General features: G+C 45.0%; 1 protein-coding gene across 3 annotated transcripts in view; it reads right to left on the bottom strand.

Annotated features, from left to right (window-relative positions):
- CCDC178 (coiled-coil domain containing 178) overlaps window positions 1–18,530 on the bottom strand; it is a 705,487-nt gene that overhangs the window by 546,195 nt on the left and 140,762 nt on the right. For all 3 annotated transcript variants that reach the window (XM_075316358.1, XM_075316359.1, XM_075316357.1), the window contains exons 7-9: window positions 15,608–15,828; window positions 12,193–12,335; window positions 247–400 (exon numbers count right to left, since the gene is read on the bottom strand). In XM_075316358.1, the coding sequence (XP_075172473.1) occupies window positions 247–400; window positions 12,193–12,335; window positions 15,608–15,828 (518 nt within the window). The remainder of the gene's footprint in view (window positions 1–246; window positions 401–12,192; window positions 12,336–15,607; window positions 15,829–18,530) is intronic.

The raw sequence follows: 18,530 nt of genomic DNA, 5'->3' as shown, positions 1-18,530 counted from the left end.
TAAGTAGTGTGACAGGTCCGCGCGATTTTGTGTGCCACGGGCAGCGATTTGCCCGTGACGCACAAACGATGGGGGCGGATACACACGCTAGCGATCTCGCTACCAAGATTGCAGCGTGTAAAGCGGTCCTTAGATTTGATTGTATCTCTCTCTGTGCATGTAGTTAAACTATCTATTGTTTATAAAAAATAAAGTTCATAAGCAAATATATAAACTGTTATATGTACAATGACATATTTTACTTACTTGGTGATTCCATGAGTTCTCACTGTCTATTAGCTGTTGTTTTTCGCTCAGTAAATCGCTGTAGAGTTTGCGACCATCCTCAATCTGTTTGTCAGTGTTTAGCGAGTCCGAGGAGTACTCTGCCCATGTTTTCTCTGAGCTGGATAAATTATCTCTGTTCACAGTTTGGATAAAATATTCCAGATTAATGCTACATTTTGCCAGTAGTGCTCATTAAAGGGGTTGTTACCTACTTTGATATTGATGACTTATCCTTGGATTAGGTTATTAATCCCAGATTGTTGGGGGTCCGACACACAGTACTTCCACTGATTAGCTGTTATCAGCTCCAGTGGCAGCAGGATGTCAATAGTGTAAGGGGTGCTTCACACACAGCGAGCTCGTTGCCGAGATCGCTGCTGAGTCACGCTTTTTGTGACGCAGCAGTGACCTCATTAGCGATCTCGCTGTGTGTGACAATGAGCAGCGATCTGGCCCCTGCTGCGAGATCGCTGCTCGTTACACACAGCCCTGGTTCGTTTTCTTCAAAGCCGCTCTCCTGCTGTGACACACAGATCGCTGTGTGTGACAGCAAGAGAGCGACAAATGAAGCGAGCAGGGAGCAGGAGCCGGCGTCTGACAGCTGAGGTAAGCTGTATCCAAGATAAACATCGGGTAACCAAGGTGGTTACCCGATATTTACCTTAGTTACCAGCCTCTGCAGCTCTCACTCTGCCTGTGCTGCCGGCTCCGGCTCTCTGCACATGTAGCTGCTGTACACATCGGGTTAATTAACCCGATGTGTACAGCAGCTAGGAGAGCAAGGAGCCAGCGCTAAGCAGTGTGCGCGGCTCCCTGCTCTCTGCACATGTAGCTGCATTACACATCGGGTTAATTAACCCGATGTGTACTGTAGCTAGGAGAGCAAGGAGCCAGCGCTCAGTGTGCGCGGCTCCCTGCTCACACTGGTAACTAATGTAAACATCGGGTAACCATACCCGATGTTTACCTTAGTTACCAGTGTGCGCAGCTTCCAGACGGCGGCTCCGTGCAAGCGCAGCGTCGCTTGCACGTCGCTGCTGGCTGGGGGCTGTTCACTGGTCGCTGGTGAGATCTGCCTGTTTGACAGCTCACCAGCGACCATGTAGCGATGCAGCAGCGATCCTGACCAGGTCAGATCGCTGGTCGGATCGCTGCTGCATCGCTAAGTGTGAAGGTACCCTAAGACGCGAAATAGCACATCTCCATTATCAAGTGACCCTTGCCAAGATGCAACTCAGTTCCTTTTAAGTGGTTTAATAGTTGATCATGGGGGTACCGGGTACTGGACCCCAAATTATGTCATATCCTAAAGACATGTCATCAATATCAAACAGTGGGCAATCCCTTTAATGATTAATACTTCATATAAGAAACAGTTTTATTGTACAAAATAAATTAAGCTATAATTTAATTGAGTAAATATTAAAGCAATCAAGAGCACAACTGTTAGAGGGCAATTAAAGGGGCTTTCCAACAAAGTACAATTTAACCCCTTAAGGACGAAGCCAGTTTTGTACTTAATGACCAGGCCATTTTTTGCAATTCTGACCAGTGTCACTTTATGAGGTCATAACTCTGGAACGCTTCAACGGATCCCAGTGATTCTGACATTGTTTTTTCGTGACATATTGTACTTCATGATAGTTATAAATTTAGAACGATATTTTTTGCTTTTATTTGTGAAAAAATCGGAAATTTGATGAAAATTTTGAAAATTTTGCAATTTTCAAACTTTTAATTTTTATGCCCTTAACCCAGAGAGTTATGTCACACAAAACAGTTAATAAATAACATTTCCCACATGTCTACTTTACATTAGCGCAATTTCTGAAACAAAATGTTTTGGGGTTAGGAAGTTAGAAGGGGTCAAAGTTCATCAGCAATTTCCCATTTTTTCAACAAAATTCACAAAACCATTTTTTTAGGGACCACATCACATTTGAAGTGACTTTGAGAGGCCTAAGTGACAGAAAATACCTAAAAGTGACACCATTCTCAAAACAGCACGCCTCAAAGTACTCAAAACCACATCCAAGAACTTTATTAACCCTTCAGGTGCTTCACAGGAACTAAAGCAAAGTGGAATGAAAAAAAGCAAAAAATAAAATTTTACCTAAAATGTTGCTCTACCCCAAATTTATTCACTTTTAGAAGAAATAACACAACAAAATGAACCCCAAAACTTGTTACCCACTTTCTTATGAACGCGCCGATACCCCACATGTGGTCAGAAACCTTTGTTTGGACAAATGGGAGGGCTCGGAACAGAAGGAGCAATATTTGAATTTTGGAAAGCAAATTTGGCTGAAATAGATTGCGGGCACCATGTTGCATTTACATGTCCGCCAAGGTACCTAAACAGCAGAAACCCCTTACAAGTGACACCATTTTGGAAACTAGACCCCTTAAGGCTTCTATCTAGGGGTATAGTGAGCATTTTGGATCCACAGGTACTTCACAGATTTTGATAACGTTACGTTGTCACATTGAAAATTTTCATTTTTTTCTCAAAAATGTTGCTTTAGCATCAATTTTTTCACTTTTTCAAGAGGTAATTCCAAAAATGAGACCCCAATGTTTGTTACCCACTTTTTTATGAGCGCGGTGATACCTCACTTGTGGTCTGAAACCTTTGTTTGGAGAAATGGGAGGGCTTGGAACGGAAGGAGCAATATTTGAATTTTGGAAAGGAAATTTGACTGAAAAAGATTGCGGGCACCATGTCGCATTTGGAGGACCCCTAAGGTACGTAAACAGCAAAAAAACACCACAAGTGACCCCATATTGGAAACTAGGCCCCTCAAGGAATTTATCTTGATGTTTGGTGAGTACCCTGAACCCCCAGGTGCTTTACAGAAGTTTATAACGTTGAGCCATGAAAATAAAAAAATAAAATTTTACCACAAAATTGTTACTTCAACCAGGTAGCTTTTTTTTTCACAAGGGTAACAGGAAAAAAATCACCATGAAATTTATTGCGCAATTTCTCCTGAGTTTGTTGATATCTTGTATGTGGTGGAAATCAACTGTTTGGGCACACTACAGGGCTCAGAAGAGAAGGAGTGCAATTTGACTGCAAAATTGGCTGGAATCAATAGCGGACGCCATGTTGCATTAGGAGAACCCCTGAGGTGCCTAAGCAGTGGAGGTCCCCCACAAGTGACCCCATTCTGGAAATAAGACCCCTCAAGGCTTTAATCTAGGTGTATATTGAGCATTTTGAATCCACGAATACTTCACAGAATTTGATAAGCTTAGGTTGCCATATTGAAATTTTCATTTTTTTCACAAAAATGTTGATTTAGCGACACATTTTTCACTTTTTCAAGAGGCAACAACAAAACGTGTACCCCACAGGTTGTTATCTAATTTCTTGTGAGCGCAGGGATACCACACATGTGGCCAAAAACCTTTGTTTGGATAAATGGGAGGGCTTGGAATGGAAGGAGCACCATTTGAATTTTGGAAAAGTTGAAGTAAATTGCGCGCACCATGTCACATTAGCAGGGCCCCTTGGGCACCTATACATCAGAAACCCCCCACAAGTGACCTCATTTTGGAAACTGGACCCCTCAAGGATTTTATTCAGGAGTATAGTAAACATTTTGAATCCACAGGTACTTCACAAAACTGTTGCTGTATCAAAAAATTTCTCACTGTTAAGGGGGCTTTACACGCTGCGACATCGCTAATGCGGAGTCGTTAGGGTCACGGAATTGGTGACGCACATCCGGCCGCATTAGCGATGTTGCTGCGTGTGACACCGATGAGCGATTTTGCATCGTTGCAAAAACGTGCAAAATCGCTCATCGGTGACATGGGGGTCCATTCTCGATTATCGTTACTGCAGCAGTAACGATGTAGTTCGTCGCTCCTGCGGCAGCACACATCGCTATGTGTGACGCCGCAGGAACGAGGAAGCTCCCCTTACCTGCCTTTCATGTGACACTAAAGGATGCCCAGCCTTGTATTTAGCCCAAAAAAAAAAAAAAGAATTAAAATAAATGACGTGGGGTCCCCCCTATTTTTGATAGCCAGCTAGGGTAAAGCAGACAGCTGTAGCCTGCAAACCACAGCTGACAGCTTCATCTTGTCTGGTGATCAATTTGGAGGGCTCCCCAAGCTGTTTTTTTTTTTTAATTATTTATAAATAAATAATTAAAAAAAAAAAACAAACGTGGGGTCCCCCCAAATTAGATCACCAGCCAAGGTGAAGCTGACAGCTGGGGTCTGGTATTCTCAGGATGGGAAGAGCCACGGTTATTGGACTCTTCCCAGCCTAAAAATAGCAGGCCGCAGCCGCCCCAGAAGTGGCGCATCCATTAGATGCGCCAATTCTGGCGCTTCGCCCCAGCTCATCCCGCGCCCTGGTGCGTTGGCTAACGGGGTAATGAATGGGGTTGATACCAGGTGTGTAATGTCACCTGGCATCAAGCCCAGCAATTAGTTATGTCACGGCGTCTATCAGATACCCGACATAACTAATTGACAGTAATAAAAAAAAAATTGACAACAAAAAAAAATTTATTTGAAAAAACACTCCCCCAAACATTCCCTGATTGACCAATTTATTGAAAAGAAAAAAAAAAATCCACAATAATCCATTTGGATGTCCCACATCGCCTCTGGACCTTCTAGAATATGGGGGACACGTTCAGGGAACGTATCCCCCATTTTCTAGGAGGGCAGACCCTCCATTTGAGGAGAGTGGGTGCAAAGAATCTGCACCCACCCTCCCTGGGTCACAGCTGCAGAGTGCGAGCAGCCAGCGTCCTGAACACAGGAAGCTGACAGCTGCGCTCTGCTCATGTGACCGGAGTCTGCAGAGAAGGAGCCGGAGGAGGGGGCCGCGGGGGATCAGCGCTCCGGTATGTATGACACCGGGGGACACCGGGGGACACCAGGGGGGGGTAGGGGGGGACCCGGCAGGGCCTAGGGAGCAGGTTTCTGTCGTATGTGTTATGGCACATACGACAGAAACCATAGGAACAGTGGAAATGCGGCCGGCGCGCTGCTGTGATCGCCGGTGCGCGCGGCCATCTTGGATTTTCGGGAGGGGGTTGGGGGTCGGGGGGGGCACTTTGGGGACACCGGGGGACCGGAGGGAACCGGGAAAAAGATTTATCTCCCATCTGGCATGTTTGATCATGCCAGATGGGAGATAAATCATTTTTTACCGGCGCGGTCATTTACTATAACTTGATGATCGGTATACGGTGTATACCGGTCATCAGGTGAGCGGGGACCGGAAAAACCGGCCCGAATCATGATCTCCAGGGTCTCAGCTACCCCCGGCAGCTGAGACCCCGGAAATTTTCTGACTCTGGGGGGCGCTAGACCCTTTTTTCCGACCGCCGTTAAAAAGCGGCGGATCGGAAAAAGTACCCTTATTTACCGCCGTTAAAAGGCGTATCGGCGGTCGTAAAGGGGTTAATCAATATATCTTGGAACAATAATAAGTTCCACAATTTGATAATAGTAATAATAATCTTATACATGTGTCCCTGCTGTGTACTGTGTAATGGCTGTGTCTGACCGTACAGGAACATGGTCTGATCATACCACATCTCCTGGCTGGGGGAGAAAGCAAAATAAAGTTTACAGACAGGACAGCATGGGATTGTAGCTAATTCTTTCTGTGAAGTAAAACATTGTTTATAACCCATTAACGACAAATTTACGTTGCCTCCCTGCTGTTAATGCGCGCTGGTATCTGCCTCTAACAGCCTCTGCCTCTATGAGCCTCTATCAGCAGCGGGTGGAGTGGCGCTCCGCTTGCAGCTGTTAACATGTTAACTGCTGCTGTCAATCTCTCGCGAGATGCTAATGGTGGTCATGATGTTCAAGTCCCCGAAGGGGACAAAGTTTTTTTTCCTTTTTTTGTTTTTTAAGTAACAGATATATAAAAACTCAAATATCCCCTTTTTTTACTACATTAAAAATTAAGGAATAAAAATTACACGTTTGGTATCTCTGCGTTCGTAAAAGTCCACTCTATCAAAATCTAAAATAAATAATCCAATCGGTAAACAGCGTAACAAGAAAAAAATTCAAAACACCAGATATGCAGTTTGTTGGCTGCCATAAAAACAGGTGTTTTTTCTTAGAACAGGCAAACAAAACATTGTATATACCCCAAAATAATATCAATAAAAACATCAGCTCAGGATGCAAAAAACGAGCCTTCACACAGCTCCATATCCCAAAAGTTGAAAATGTTACGGCTCTTGGAAAGTTTGGACACAAGCAAAAATGTTTGTTTTTCAAAACTTCCCTGAAAAACTTTACCACTTAAATAAAAGAAAAACTACACATATTTGGTTTTTACATAATTGTACTGTGTGGCACCCCAGTGGTTCTGGGAGCCACAGTGGCATTGTTCTCATCACTGGGGCAGTGCCATGCTTGAAAGCAGTGGGGAAATCTGTGCCAGGTACACTAACATGCAACACCACTTACTCCTCCGGACCAGTAGTGGGAGCTCATAACCTGTGTTGAAGGGAGCCTCTCTGGACATACTGACCTGGAGGAGGGATTAGGGAGCAACAGGAAGCCAGACATCAGAACAGTAATACAGAGCAATGAGAATGGTCGCCGTTTGAGAGCTGCTACCAAGCTTTCCAGGACCAAGCGCATAAAGCGGGATGCCGGCATCCCAGGCTACTGGGTACTAACGGTCCATTAGTAACGCCGGAAGGCAGAAGAGTTCACCTCTTCTGGCTCATCGGAAATCCGGAGGCAAAGTGGCAAGAAAGAGCCCAGGGTCACTGCTATAGAGTGGGCTCCAGCACCAACTCACGCTAAGAGCGACGCTGTGTGGCTTCAGGCCACAGCGACCTACACCTGACAATAGAAGGAGGCTTACAAGTACCAGGCAGAGAGAAATCACCCTGCTGCTTCCAGGCTGACCGGACCGATAACTCCTGGACTACACCAGATACCAGTAAAAGGTAAAAAGAAACTCCAACCTGTGTCGTCCAGTGTTTGCCGTCGCCCTCAGGCCTGCACCCGCAATGTATATTCCATTCTACATCATCATATCCCTGGGGCCTAGCTTCACCTGCGGGAAGCAAGACCAGTCTAGCTGCAGTGACATCTGCCCCAGAGGACAGCGGCGGCTATTACCTGACCACGTAACGTGGGTGGCATCACGATCATCTCTAGACTTTCCTCACCGTCACCCCAATCCTCCACCACCAACTACCACCACCATCCTTCCTACCATCCTCCACCCTCCTTTCTGTACGCATCGGGGCAATGGAACCGGGCCAGGCCACCCGGTGACAACGCAGAGGATCTGCACCCCGGTCCAGCAACGAGTAGTTTAAAACACCTGCCCCGTGGGGCGCTACACTGTTCTGGGGAAACATACTGCTAGGTCACTATTATAGAAACATTAATGCTGTAAATAAATAAATAAATAAATAAATATTGCAGAATTTCACTTTCTATGCTATTTCACCAAACTTGAAATTTTTCCTGCTTACCATTATATCATATGATAAAAATGATGGTGTCATTAAAAAGTACAACTCATCTCACAAAAAACAAGCCTCACAAGGCTAGATTGACCGAAAAATAAAGACATTATGGCTCTTGGAATAAGGGGAGGAAAAAATGAAACCGAAAAATGGAAAACTGTCCGGTCCTTAATTGGTTAGACACATATATAAGAGTATTTAGGCCCAGAAGAAACATGTTAACACATCTAATTGTGGAAATTATTATTATTATTATTATTATTATTATTATTTCAAGATCTATTGATTAAATTGTACTTGGTTTGTCAGGCAGCCCCTTAAGGAGTTTTCTGGTTTTAGTAAACTATTGTGTCCCGGAGCAGTTCATGGAATAAAAAAACAAGGAAACTGTTTTACTTACTCTTAGGGTGCAGAGCTGTGTATACACTACAGCCCCAGTCTCGGTTGTTTGTCTGCAGCTGTGATGTCACATCGACAGTGCTGCAGCCAATCTCTGAGCTCATTGATTTGTGCCATAAACATTGACAGAGCCACTGAGCTTCGTAATTGGCTGCAAGGCTGTCAATGTGAAGTAATCACTGTAGACAAATAGAGAATGAGACAACACATAAGAAAGGGCACTGGACCTGGTGAGAGTAGCAAACAGTTTGTTTTTTACACTGAACTGTGCCTAAAGTTTACTGAAACTTGAAGACCCCTCAGGAGTATGCGTTTCATGGGTGAAATTTTTCGGAGATGGATCAAGAATGGGACACATGATACTTCTGAAAATATTGTGGATTGTTCTTTGCCCATGCTTTGCTTTAGCACTCCCTCCCCTCATCATTCCCCCACACCGCTATAACAGTAGTAGAGACTAACAAAGCCCCTTCATCCATCAATATTCTGGTTAAGCATCAGGGCAACAAACAGTCGATAATGTCTCTGTTACACTATACCATACCAGACTATACGATGTCTGAGGCTGGAAACACATCTATGCGAGTAAAATCGGTCCGACTGGGCTGAAAAAAACTCGGCTGATTTTAGTTCACGTTAGGTACGAGTGCAACGCAAGTGCGATGCTATTTCTGAATAAATTAATGATTTGGCTAGCGTGTGTAATGCGTGTGTGTTCCTTTTTTTTCCTCAGCAGCTGTCATCTGCCATTGAGCTCTGCTACATGGCCGCTGACAGCAGACACAGCCAGAGCGATGTAGCAGAGCTGAATAGCCGCTGACAGCAGACACAGACACAGACACAGCCGCACGATCAGAATGAAGTCGGATGAACGTCACCTGACTTCATTGTCATCCCGCGGCTCTGTCTGTGTAGCATGCCCTGATTTCGGTCACCGGTGAAGATCTCACCGGTGACCACAAATCCCCCGAGTTACCGCAGTGAGCCGTGCTATCAGCGGTGCCGTCACTGAGGTTACCACAGCAGAAGTCCTCACGCTGAGAGCAGTGGCCGCGGGTGACCTGAGTGACGTCATCGCTGATAGCGCAACTCACTTCAGTCGCTGCGGGGAGCTCACAGAGAGCGGTCGTGCTCTGTGACCGCTCTCTGTCAGCTTCTGATGTAGATGTGATGTAGAGCTGACAGCGTCGAGGGACCTCCGTGGATTACGCCGGACAAGGATGGGTTTTTTGCGTACTTAAGAAAGTGGTGAACGAGGGTCTTTGTTATTGTTTATTATTTCAAATAAAGGATTTTTTCACTGTGTGTGTTTATTAACTTTAATTTACAGGTTAATCATTGGGGGTGTCTCATAGACGCCTGCAATGATTAATCTAGGATTTAGTGGAAGCTATCGGCTGCCATTAACTCCTTATTACCCCAATTGCCAACGCACCAATGTGTCGCCCTGGGCAAGCCAGGGGACACAGATAACAACATCATTACACCCCACACTCCAGGTAGGCACACCTGCTAACCAGAAATCCTTGTTGCCTCCCTCCAGGAGTCTGTGATGCACACCAGGGGGTGGGCCAGGCGGTTGGCTCCGCCCACCAAGGAGCTCACAACTCTGGAGGCAGGAAGTTACCAGGCAGAACTGTCAGGGACATGAAGGAGTGAACAGGCAGTTAGCCCCGGGCAGGGGAAGAGTGAAGTCCAGTGAAGGGCTAGAGTAAGCAACAAGAAGTGAAAGCAAAGGAAAGGAAAGTGAAAAAGGAGGAAAGCAAGAAGTGGAGACAGCGCAGAGAGTGTGCAAAGCCTGAGAGCCCAGCTGTGTGTAGGGCTAGAAAAGCAAGGTCAGCGACGGCGGTGACTGTCCGGAGTGGGACAGTTCGGAAGTTCCTGGAAGGACCCCGTTGGCTGTGTGCCCGGTGGTCTGGAGCAGTGTTCCGAAGGACAGTCAGCACCAGGGCAGGGGCCTCTCGGACCCCGGCAAGGCTAGGAGTCGCCCAATTTGCCGAATCCGTCAGCAAAGGGGACGCAGATCCCCCAGCAACAAAGTCCCGATTGACGGCAACAGCCCGACCATTAACGGGGAGACACCGCCACCGCCAAGGCACCAGTTTCCCCAGGGCCAGCGCCTGCGGGCAAGGTGTAGAGCTCCTCCGGCCCAGATTGCAGTCGGGGAGCGGGTAACCGGAGGGAATCCACCGATACCACCAGACCACACAGGTGCAAGGAAGAGAGAAGTCACCGTCACCTACCGGGAGTGCAGGTGCAGCCGTCTGTGGGACCGTCCTACCAGCCGTTGGTTTACCGTACAAACTGTGTCCGTGTCAGGCTGAGTGAGTACCATAGTGCCGCAAGGCACAGCGCTGCCCCCGCGTCCCTGCGCCCTCCAGGCCCTACACCTTGCATCTCTTCACCGGGCCCCGGGATCACCAACCCCTACCCACGGAGGGGCAACACAACACCTGGCTGCTCCCATCACCATCCCCGGGACCCCCACACTGAGCAGCGGTGGTGCCATCACCACAACCGTGGGTGGCGTCACGAACTATAATCCCAACAAACACCCCCTTTTCACTCACGGGCGAGGAGTGTCGCTCGAGACACCCCGGGATCCGGCCCGCAGCTCGAGCCACCAGGAGCAACTGCCGGACCCGAGCAGAAGGGGTGAGCGCGGTGTGCTGACACCCTCCTCCCCGCCCGCGACACCAGGGCAAATCGGGAAGAGCCAGGTACAGTCCCAGAACTGTCGCATATAATGTATGCGGCAATTCTGGGCGGCTGCTGGCTGATATTGTTAGGCTGGGGGGCTCCCCATAACGTCGAGCTACCCATCCTGAGAATACCAGCCTTCGGCTGTATGGCTTTATCTGGCTGGTATTAAAATTGGGGGGGACCCAATTTGGGGGGGACCCAACCGCACACCGTTTTTTTTTAATTATTTATTTATTTATTTTACTGCACAGCATAGACACGCCCACCGGTGGCTGTGATTGGTTGCAGTGAGACAGTTGTCACTCAGCGTGGGGGCGTGTCTGACTGCAACCAATCATAGGTGCCGGTGGGCGGGTAAAGCAGGGAATACGAGATGGTGATCGGGGATTGGTGAGTATGAGAGAGGGGAGGGGGGGGATAGACTGACATGGACAGAGAGTGAGGGATAGAGATAGTGACCGACCGACAGACCGACCGACAGAGAGAGAATAGAGACCGAGAGGGAGAGACCGACTGACAGAGAATAGTGATTGACAGACATTGTGAGACATCACTCGTTTCCAGTGTTTTAGGAAACATGCGAGAAATGTATTTACAAAATAGGATGTCACTAGGATGGTGTAAGTGCCGTCCCGTGACATCCGATTTTTTGCACGCTCCCATAGACTTGCATTGGAGAGACTCGCAGTAGAAACTCGCAAAAAAGCAGCATGCTGCGATTTTTTTCTCAGTCCGATTTGGACTGAGAAAAAAATCGCAAATGCGAGCTGAATCATTCACTAACATGTGTCCGATTCCAATGCGAGATTTTCTCACATTGCTCTACTGCGAGAAACTCGCAAGTGAGAAGCAGCCCTAAGGCAGGCAGACTAACATGGCGTACTGAAGATTAAACCAGTCTGTCCATCAAATGGTTATCTTCACATTGTGGAGGAAGAGGTGGTAGGAGACTTGCAGGAATCTGACATTCACTGTAAGGGCTTTTCCAGGTCAGGCAGCCACTTCTGCAGTAACTGTATGACATCAAATCCTAACAGGGTAAAGTGTACACACTGTTAGGATCTGGTTTGCTTGATGGTTTGAGCAGTCATATGCTATTTGCATACTTGTGGTTATATGTAGACCAACTTGAAACATTGGAACATTGAGAAAAGAAGAAAAAGAGGATATTTATAAAGCATACAAATAGCATACGAGTGTTCAGATAACACCAACTTGGACCAGCAGGCAGAGTAGAGTTCTAACAGTGTGTGCATTACACACCTTTAAATTTGACTAGATACAGTCACTGCCGGAGATGTTCCCTGGCCCAGAAAGTCCCATAAATTATAACTGCTCTTACCTGCAGTTCTGCAGATTCCTCTTTATATCAGTCAGTTTGGTGGCCATGATGTGCCTCTCTTGGTTAGCTTGTGCAGTAACTTTCTCAAAACTCATCTGGGCAGACTGCTGCTTCTTCTCTGCCTCAGTTAGTAGTATTGTTGCCTTAATGAGAAACCAACAGTAGGTGGTCAAATAAAAGTACAAAGAAATATTCCACAGGAAATTACATTGTAAACTAAAAGCTGGGATGTCAGCTCGAAAATTAATAGTAACCTGCAAGAAAAAGACACGAGGACAGAAGGACCAAGCTTTGGCAGAAGAACCTGCTGCTAACGTCCCTGTGTCAGAGAAGGCCTTCAGAGATCTTGTGGAATCCATGATTAGCGGGGTCTATATAATAGGTGGTTTTAATTCAGTGGTAAAATAGAAGCTTTCATCAGAAATTGATCTAATGCTTGAATCGGGGTTTTCTGTTAAATGGATTTCATTTAAATTTGACATGGGTTTGGGTTTGGGTTTTTCTACATATAACCCCCAGTATAAAATAGAAATCTTGCAATTTTCACACTGGAACCTAAAAAAGCCCCATTCACTTTTCAGGAAATATCATTTCTACATAAACGCCTTCAGGACCATGCAATTTTTCATTTTTGCGCTTTAGTTTTTTCCTTCCTTATTACAAGAGCCATAACTTTCTTACTTTTCTGTTGACATAGCCGTATGAGGGCTTTTTTTTGCTGGATGAGTTCTACTTTTGAATGACACCATTCATTTTATCATATGATGTAATGGTAAGTGAGAAAAAAATTCCACTTGTGGCGAACTAGCAAATAAGTAAATTCTGCTATTGTTTTTTTAGTTTTTTATTGACAATGTACACTTTACCACACAGCTGACCTGACCGTATGATTCTCAAGGTTAGTATGATTATGTAGACACCAAATATGTGTGGTGAAAAAAACTCTGAAATTTTGTGTCATGACTTTGCGAGAGTCGTAATACTTTCAATTTTTGGGATCTGGGGCTGTGTGACGGCTTGTTTGTATTAATATTATTTGTGGGTATATATGATGTTTTGATCTATTACATTTTTTTCTGTTTTTGCAGCAAATCTGGCAATTTTGTCTCGTTACACTGTTTACCGATCGGATTAATTTACTTTATATTTTGATATTTTTGTATTTCTTAATTTGTAATGTGATAAAAGGGGGTGAGATTTTTTTAAACATTTTTTTTTCTACTTTGTACAGTATTTAATAGTCCCCTTAGGGAACTTGAGCCTGCAATAGTCTGATCACTTGTTCGTTATACATTAGCTCCACACCATTGCTGTGTATAGAGGAATCACAGTCTCCTATGAACACCGGTCCCAGGTTGGTTTTCACAGGAGTACTGTGATGACAGACACAGGGGTCAAAAGCTGACCCCTGGCTGTCATGACACTTATCAGCATCCCGCGATTGTGTGGCGACCAAGCCGATGAGGCCTCAGAATTGCAGGCTCTCTGCCAGCGTGCGTTGAATGCCACTATCAAAGGTTGACAGCGGCATTTAACAGTTTAAGTTTAGAGGCAGATTAAAGCTGAATGATACAGCCTTCATCTGGAGGGAAACATACAGGCTCACTGTGTGAGCCCGCATCAAAGGCAGGGAGACAACTCATGATGTACACAGCATGTCATGGATCGTTAAGGAGTTAACAACACAGGCTCTGAACCCATTGTTTGCAGCAGAGCTGGATTACCTATCAAGCATCGCCTTTTGGGGCTCTCACGTAATGGGTAACAATTAATACTGATTTGACATTGAATAAAATTTACAATGAGCATGCCGACAATGCCAGCTGGAAAAACGGAGCTCTGATATGAATATTATTACAAATCGCAGTAAAATGATGTTTCTGCTGTTGTCAGGTATATTCAAGAATTCCTGGGTAGTAGAGAAGGAACATTTATGCGATCGGATGTGACCACTGTGTGATTGGCCATGACTGGGAGAAGAGGTAAGTGGCCACACGTTCTTGACAACTCTAGATCATAATCGAACATTCATGAATAGAAGCTTAGGGAACACAGTTGAGTATGTATTGGCCAACACCCGAGGTGCACACTTACCTTCATTTTTGTTCTGTTTAATAAAATTTAATTCCTGTATTAAAATTTGTTGTTAGTAAATTTAAAATATGCATTGGAAAATAATATTGCTGTAGGGGGCCCTGGATTTTGACTGTCTAGGGGACTCCACCGGATTTAATTCAACGCTGATTGTATGAAGCATCTAATGACCCTGTAGAAAGGTCATTGTGAAGGGAGGATGAGGGTCAAGTTTGGATCCTGTGTTATCAGCTGTGTATTGAGGTGTTACCTGTCATTGTAATCCTGCCTCTGCTGATAAGGAGTATTGCTGAAAACGTTTCTTCACAGGGCAGTCTAAAAAAAAGCCCCAGTGACCAGTGTAAAATTGTATGATTACTATATTTTTTCTTTAATAGACATCATGCTATGAAAAAAACTACAAAAAAATACATGCAGCATGAAAACCTGAATTAAAGAGGTTGTCCACTACTTTAACATTGATGGCCTACTCAGCTGCTGGCGGTGTCGGCGGCAACAGAAGGCAGCTGGAAATGCTCAGTTCCGAAGCTGTTCCGTCTTCTGATAGTGGCCATGGCTGGGTACTGCACATCTGCCTCCTGTGGATTTGAATGGGAGGCACATGGGCAGTACCCGGGCATAGCCACTATTAGATGACAGAGCAGCTCTGGAACTGAGCATTTCTGACTACCTGCTACCGCCGCCGGCACAGAGAACAGCTGATCTGCGGGGGTGCCAGGTGTCCGCGGCCAATCAGACATTGATGACCTATCATAAGGAAAGTTAAAATAGTGGACAACCTCTTTCAACAATAGGTCATTTTCTGATATTACTTTCTCTTTAAAGGGGTTGTGCAAGAGTTTTCACAAATACCCAGAATGCAAAGGATACATAAAAGGAACAAACTTACTTACACTCACGTTTAATCACTAAATCCCCGACTTCTCTAGCCCCAACACTCCAGTGGTCCAGCTAGTGTTTGTTGCTTGTCCTGGAGTGGTGATATTCCAACCCTTATTATGTGACCTCTGCAGCCAATCACTGGCCTCAGTGGTGTCGGTACCACAGTCAGCACATGCCCAGTTATTGATTGCACCGATCAAAGTATTAAAATATTAATACGTGAAGCCAGGCCATACTGCTACACACACACTGATCTAATTTTTATGTCTGCTTCGTAGAAAAAGCAGCAAACTCGAGGCCTATAGTAGGGAATGGGCGACATTCAGAGTCTTGCTGTGGGGTCCTATGATTGAAAATCAATAAAAATTACTCTTGTATAAAGGACAGATTCTTATCTTGTAACTGTAATAGGTTTATGTAGCAAACGATCAGAACTTACTTCTGCTTGTGCCTGTTGTATCCTGCTCATGGCATTACCCTCAAGATGGAGTTTATCGTCCAGCAGAGGGCGGTGTTTCTTAATAAAGTCGATTTTCTCTTCGAGTCTTGTCCTCACTGCTTCAGTCTTAGCCATTTTATCCCCGGCTTTCTCCAGTTCTTGCTTCTTACATGAGATAAGCCACTGTAGTTCAGAGAAATCCTGAGCGCAGGCATCATACTCTGCTCATAGGAAGGTGTAATAGTTATTACAGACAGCACTAAAAAGCTTCACTTCTTCGTATGGATTTACGATGACTAAGTATTAGTAGATTTACATTGGCAGGGAAACATTATAATTCTAATATAATTGTTATCATTCTGGAGCAATCTAATGTATTAGGCCACATGCACACACTGAGTATTTGTGGAATTTTTTATTTATTTTTATTCATGGCAATTTTCTTAGACAAAATTGTGACTGAGCCCCCTCCCTTGGATAAAAAGCCCTCAAACAATACATCCCATTTTAACTCCCCTTCTTCCAAGAGCCACAACGTTTTTTTATTTTTCTATCCACATAGACATATTAGGGCTTGTTTTTTTGTGGGATGAGTCATACTTGTGAGTGACGCCGTCCATTTTAGTACATACTGTCCTGGAAAATGAGAAAAAATTCCAAGTGCAGTGAAATTGTATAAAAAAAAACGCAATTCCAACATTGTTTTTTGGGAATTTTTTTATGGCGTACATTACATGGTAACAATGACCTGGCATTATGATTCTCCACTTCAGTACGATTACAGCAAAACCAAGCTTGTCATTCTTTTTTTATTATTCATCTTTATTTTTAATGGTGGAAAACTGGCAATTCGAACTTTTATATTTTTATTCATATTTTTAAAAACTTTTTTTTGTTAATTTTTACTGTATTTATCTCTTTTGAGGGAATGTCTGATCGCTCGTACTATACACAGCAATACCGCAATATTGATGTATACAGCAAAACTCACGCTTTCCTTAGAAACTCGGCCACAGACTGTGTTTCATTGGTGCTCCATGAAGATAGGATTGGAGATCTCTAACAGACCCCCGGTTGTTGGCTGTTGGAGACAGATCTTGGCTGTACAGTATGTGGGCTCATCCTGTGAGTTTGCTCAGTACACCCGCTATCAGCTTGCACCATCCATGTATGGTGGCTGTCAATAAGGAGTGCACACCTATTACTTAATCGGGTATATTTGAACAATGGCATGCACCTCCGTGCATCTCATCACAAATCTTATCCTGTCAAGGGAGAAATTTAGGTAAGACTGCTAATGGAGTCTTTGTTCAGAGCAAATCCAGAGGTTCGGGCCAAATTAGCTATCTGTACAGATATAATAAATAACTCAGAAGCAATGATCACAGAAACTGTGTTCACTCTGAGCCAGTATAGGCGACTGACCCGTGTATAGAATAGATCAGATATTAGTATTACATTTCAACGTTCAAACATGTACAAAGTATCAAAATCTGTCTTTTCTCATACATCGAAGCCATATAGGGAGGTTCAGGGAGATGCGTAGAAACATAGAAACACACATTTCATCACAGATAACAGATTCCTTCTTTGTGTGAAACTACTGATAAGGCTTTTACTATGAGGGTATGTGCACACGTTGCTTTTTTTTCAGCGCGGAAAAAAACGCACCCTCTGGCAGAGGGGAGAATTGTAAACAATGCTTTTTTGAGAAAAAGGCATCGAAAACGCATGCGTTTTTCATGCGTTTTTCATGCGTTTTTCATGCGTTTTTCATGCGTTTTTTTAGGTGCGTTTTTTAAGACTTGTCAGTGTTAATAAAGTTGGTTGAACACAGACCTTTGGAAAAAAAAACCTGTGATGTCATTTCCTTCTCCACATTCTGTTTGGATAAATGGGAGGGCTTGGAATGGAAGGAGCACCATTTGAATTTTGGAAAAGTTGAAATAAACTTCGCGCACCATGTCACATTAGCAGAGCCCCTTGGGTACCTATACGTCAGAAAACCCCCACAAGTGACCCCATTTTGGAATCTGCACCCCTCAAGGATTTTATTCAGGAGTATATTAAGCATTTTGAATCCACAGCTACTTCACCTAAAATGTTGCTGTAGCAACAATATTCTCACTTTTAGGCCCGTTTCACACGTCAGTGAAAAACAGTGACGTTTTTCACTGGCGTGTAAAACATGCACATGTCCCTCCGTGTGCCGTGAATCACGGCACATATGGGTTGTCTAAGTGCAATCCGGGCTCCGTTCTCCGTGGCCCGTGATTGCACTTAGAGATTAACTCACCTGTGCCCGCTCCCGCTCTCCATGGTGCTGATCGCTCACGCGGTGCAGCATCCGGCTGGCGCTGACCCCTGCAGCAGCTGCTTCCGGGTCGGCTGTGTCGCACATCATGAATATGCGCGACAATAATGAGCCGGCTCAGAAGCAGCAGGGAGAACGGGCTGCAGAGGACATCGCTGGACGCCGGGTGAGTAAAAATGATTTTTATTTTAAAAGCACGTTTTTCTCTGGCACGTGTTTCACGGACCACACCACTGCGTGGTCCGTGGAACATCAGTGATGCCAGAAAAAAATGGACATGTCTCCGTGCGGCTATCACGCACACGCGGGTACGCCGCACGGAGACACGTGCAGTGAAAAATCACTGATGTGTGAGCAGACCCATTCATTATAATGGGTCTGCGTATGTCAGTGATTCTGGTTTAAAAAAAAGCACAAACGTCCCAGAATCACTGACGTGTGAAACAGGCCTAAGGCTATGTGGCCATGATCCAGCGACACGGCGTCCAGTACACAGTGTCAGCCTCCTGCAGAGATGTGAGTGTTGTCCACGGGAGAACGCAGCTGGCCATGCCCACGATTTGGGTTCAGGCTGCTGTGGAGCTCTATGCTACCTGCAGAGAATACTCA

The sequence above is a fragment of the Anomaloglossus baeobatrachus genome, chromosome 6, assembly GCF_048569485.1.
Source record: "Anomaloglossus baeobatrachus isolate aAnoBae1 chromosome 6, aAnoBae1.hap1, whole genome shotgun sequence".
Lineage (NCBI taxonomy): Eukaryota > Metazoa > Chordata > Amphibia > Anura > Aromobatidae > Anomaloglossus > Anomaloglossus baeobatrachus.
The sequence above is the reverse complement of the archived record's forward strand: the minus strand, read 5'-3'. Positions and strand labels throughout refer to the sequence as shown.